The sequence below is a fragment of the Aplysia californica genome, unplaced genomic scaffold (assembly GCF_000002075.1).
Source record: "Aplysia californica isolate F4 #8 unplaced genomic scaffold, AplCal3.0 scaffold00169, whole genome shotgun sequence".
Lineage (NCBI taxonomy): Eukaryota > Metazoa > Mollusca > Gastropoda > Aplysiida > Aplysiidae > Aplysia > Aplysia californica.
This window is the reverse complement of record NW_004797439.1, coordinates 326,371-329,570: the sequence shown is the minus strand read 5'-3', so window position 1 is coordinate 329,570 and position 3,200 is coordinate 326,371. Positions and strand designations below refer to the sequence as shown.

Genomic DNA, 3,200 nt, shown 5'->3' with positions numbered 1-3,200 from the left:
ACACACACACACACACACACACACACACACACTTAATACAGAATACATCATTAGTCAAGACGTGAACCACTTCTTTACCTCACCATCTACAGGATGATGAAAGTGGACACAGTGCTGTCCGACTTCACCTTCCACCTGTTTGTCCAGACCGACCTGACCACGCGGGAGATAGAGAGCTACTTCCAGGGAACACTGTCCGAGGACTTGCTGGCCAGTGTATGGCAACGCAACGGACACCTCCATGGCGACGAACGGATCAGGTGAGAGACAGTAAACGACGGTCGCATCTATAGTAACAATGTATTACTAATGGAGGTATCCATAGAAACCGTGGGATAATAACTGTCATAGATGTCTATGGCAACGATAAGATTAGGAGACGAGATAGTGAGTAATAGCCATATTACATCCATGGAGGCAGGTGATATACAAATTTCAACATAAGTTAAGGACCACCTTGAAAGACAAACCTGATTGTTAAACAATCCGAACAAAAGACAGCAGCGAATATTTCAAAATTGTTTGCTCAGAAAATGTTAATGGGTTACCAATGCGTACTGCAAAGCTTTCAAAATTAGCATAACTACCACGTGCAGCACGGAAATCCTCGGGGAATTTTAGTCAGATTTGCTGTTTTTTATCGACTTGTGTGCGACACGACAGTCATTCCTCAGTTAAAATTTCTGATGCACGTCATAAACGGACGTTTGGTCTCGAACTGTGCTCACGTTGGTGACAATAAAAGCCGGCGTTTGCGCAAAATCCGCTACCGCATCAGCGTGCCACCAAGACGAAAGCTGAGAGACTCTGGTCGTGCCAGAGCTATGGCATGGCCGGAGGATGGAGTTGGAGCCCGAGAAGTTACCAGAAGGTTTGCAGTGTCATACTCTGTCATTGTCATTCCGCCTGAGGCAGAGCCATCACGCCACTGGATCAGTCCAAGAACGCCCACATGCAGGTCGACCCAAGAAGACTACTAAGAGTGTTTGCATGTGGTCCTTAACTTATGTTGAAGTCTGTATATTATAACACACGCATCTATAGAAACAGTGGGATAATAACGGTCATCTCCATGGCAACGATAAGTAAAGGCGAGATAATATAGTGAAGAACAGCCGTATCCATAAAATAGGTGACATAATAATAACAATAATGGATTGCATTTATATAGCGCATATCCACGTGTGCAATGCTCTATGCGCTCAACATAATATTATATATTATTGATTTTCAAATCAATTTTAAAGGCACATAATAACTCACGCATCAATAGAAACAGTGTGATGATAATGGTAATCTTCTTGCAACGGTAAGATTAGGCGAGGTATAGTGAATAACGGCGGTATCTATTAAAATAGGTGACATAATAACACACGCTTTAATAGAAAAAGTGTGATAACAATAGCCGTATCCATGTTGTTGTTGTTGTTGTTTTCAAATCCCTTTAGCTGCGAGCATTTCGCTCTTGGCAGCGCAAAGCCGTATCCATAAAAACTTAGGAAAATGGCGGTACCCTTAGAAACAGTGATAAAAACGGCCGTATCCTTAGAAACAGTCTGATAATATCAGACGTCTCCTTAGAAACAATGTGATATGATAACTATGGACATTCTAATAGAAACAGTGTGATAATAACATACATCTCCATGGCAACGATAAGATCATGTGAGAGATATCAAGTAAACGGGCATATATCTTGGTCTAGGGCATCAAGATTAAAATAGGTGAGTAGAGATACTAAATAAATAGCAGATAGATAGATAGATAGATAGATAGATAGATAGATAGATAGATAGATAGATAGATAGATAGATAGATAGATAGATAGATAGATAGATATGTAACTGTTTTGACCTTTTTGTGTTACAAGTGGCGTAAAGGTCATAATACATTTCGTTTATGTGTTATTTACTGATTATACCGATACCATCAGACGAGGTATGCTGTATAACGGGTAGTTATATATAGTGTAAAGCGCATAAAGCCTGCTGTTGAGCGGGGATATGCGCTATACAAATGCTATTTATTATTTATTATTATTATATCTCCATGGTAACTATTATTAATTGTTATTTTACCGTCTTTCCAATGACGTAATTCTTTGGCTTGCCCCCCCCCCCTTTTTTTCCCTCTTTCAATGATGGTCTATACATAGACTGAATGTGTCAGTTGCTATCCTTTGTCTCTATGTTATATGTGTAATTTTCAGTGTCCCCTACGAACCACAGGAAATCGTGATGAACGAGGAAGACAGGTTCCTGAACAGCCTTCGAACTGTTTCCTCTTCCAGTCTGGTCGATTCTTTTTCCTTGAACTCTGACCCTAAGCCCACGGACGACTACTCCGAGAATACGCCTAGGCCTAAAGGCCTGTCCTAGTCCTAGAGGAGGATGTGGGACATGATCTTTTGGGAAGGGGACTCATTTACTTAATCAAAAGAGGGGGCTGTCAGATCAAATTTAGATGGAAGGCAAAGAGGTTATATATTATATAGAGCTCGCAGCAGTGACGCCATACGTGAGAGAGACATGGGGGTCTTCTTTTCCTCGTCGGCATGGCCGTTGCAACCCCATTTAGATGAACAACCTGAGCCCCCACCCCGCTCTTCACGAGCTCTAGTAGGCTAAATTATAAACACCACTCTGCCCCCATATTTCAGTGTAAGTACAAGTTTGTAGATTTCTCCCTAAGACCGCGGAGACGCCTCCGTGTGATTTGCGTCATCCGTCTGTTGAACTGCGCATGTCTTGCTTTCCCGCCTTGAGGTTCAGCGTCCCAGAGCGGGCACAGACAACCCCCGTTCGTTTAACATGCGGATAACTTTAGAACGATAGATGTACGCCATTGGCCGATATTTATGGTAACAGCTGACGTCATAGAGGGATTCCCACTTTGCTGTCTTTCACGTTGGCAACACGACCGCAAAGCAGTATTTTTAAAGCCTGTAGCTTACGGCGGCGTGGTGGCGGAGTGGTTAGTGCGCTTGTCTCCAGAGCAGAAAGTCCAGGTTCGAGCTTCGGTTCGGCCCCGGATTTTTTTTTCGCCCCCTCCTGCCCACCCACTTGTAATGGGTACCTGACTTTAAAAATACTGCAATAGGCCTAGTGCTTTACGGCCGTGTTGCCACCGTGAACGACAACAGTGGGAATTCCTTTATGACGTCAGCTGTTACTATAAATATCGGCCAATGGCGTACATCT

The 3,200-nt window shown here is 43.0% G+C and overlaps 1 protein-coding gene across 2 annotated transcripts in view; it reads left to right on the top strand.

The window, feature by feature from the left end:
* Positions 1-2,940, top strand: part of LOC101851947 (sorting nexin-10B) — a gene marked incomplete in the record, with an annotated part of 21,972 nt that extends 19,032 nt beyond the window's left edge. For both annotated transcript variants that reach the window (XM_013082320.2, XM_005097976.3), the window contains 2 exon segments: positions 93-260; positions 2,210-2,940. In XM_013082320.2, coding sequence (XP_012937774.1) covers positions 93-260; positions 2,210-2,378 — 337 coding nt within the window.
* Positions 2,941-3,200: the final 260 nt, after the last annotated feature.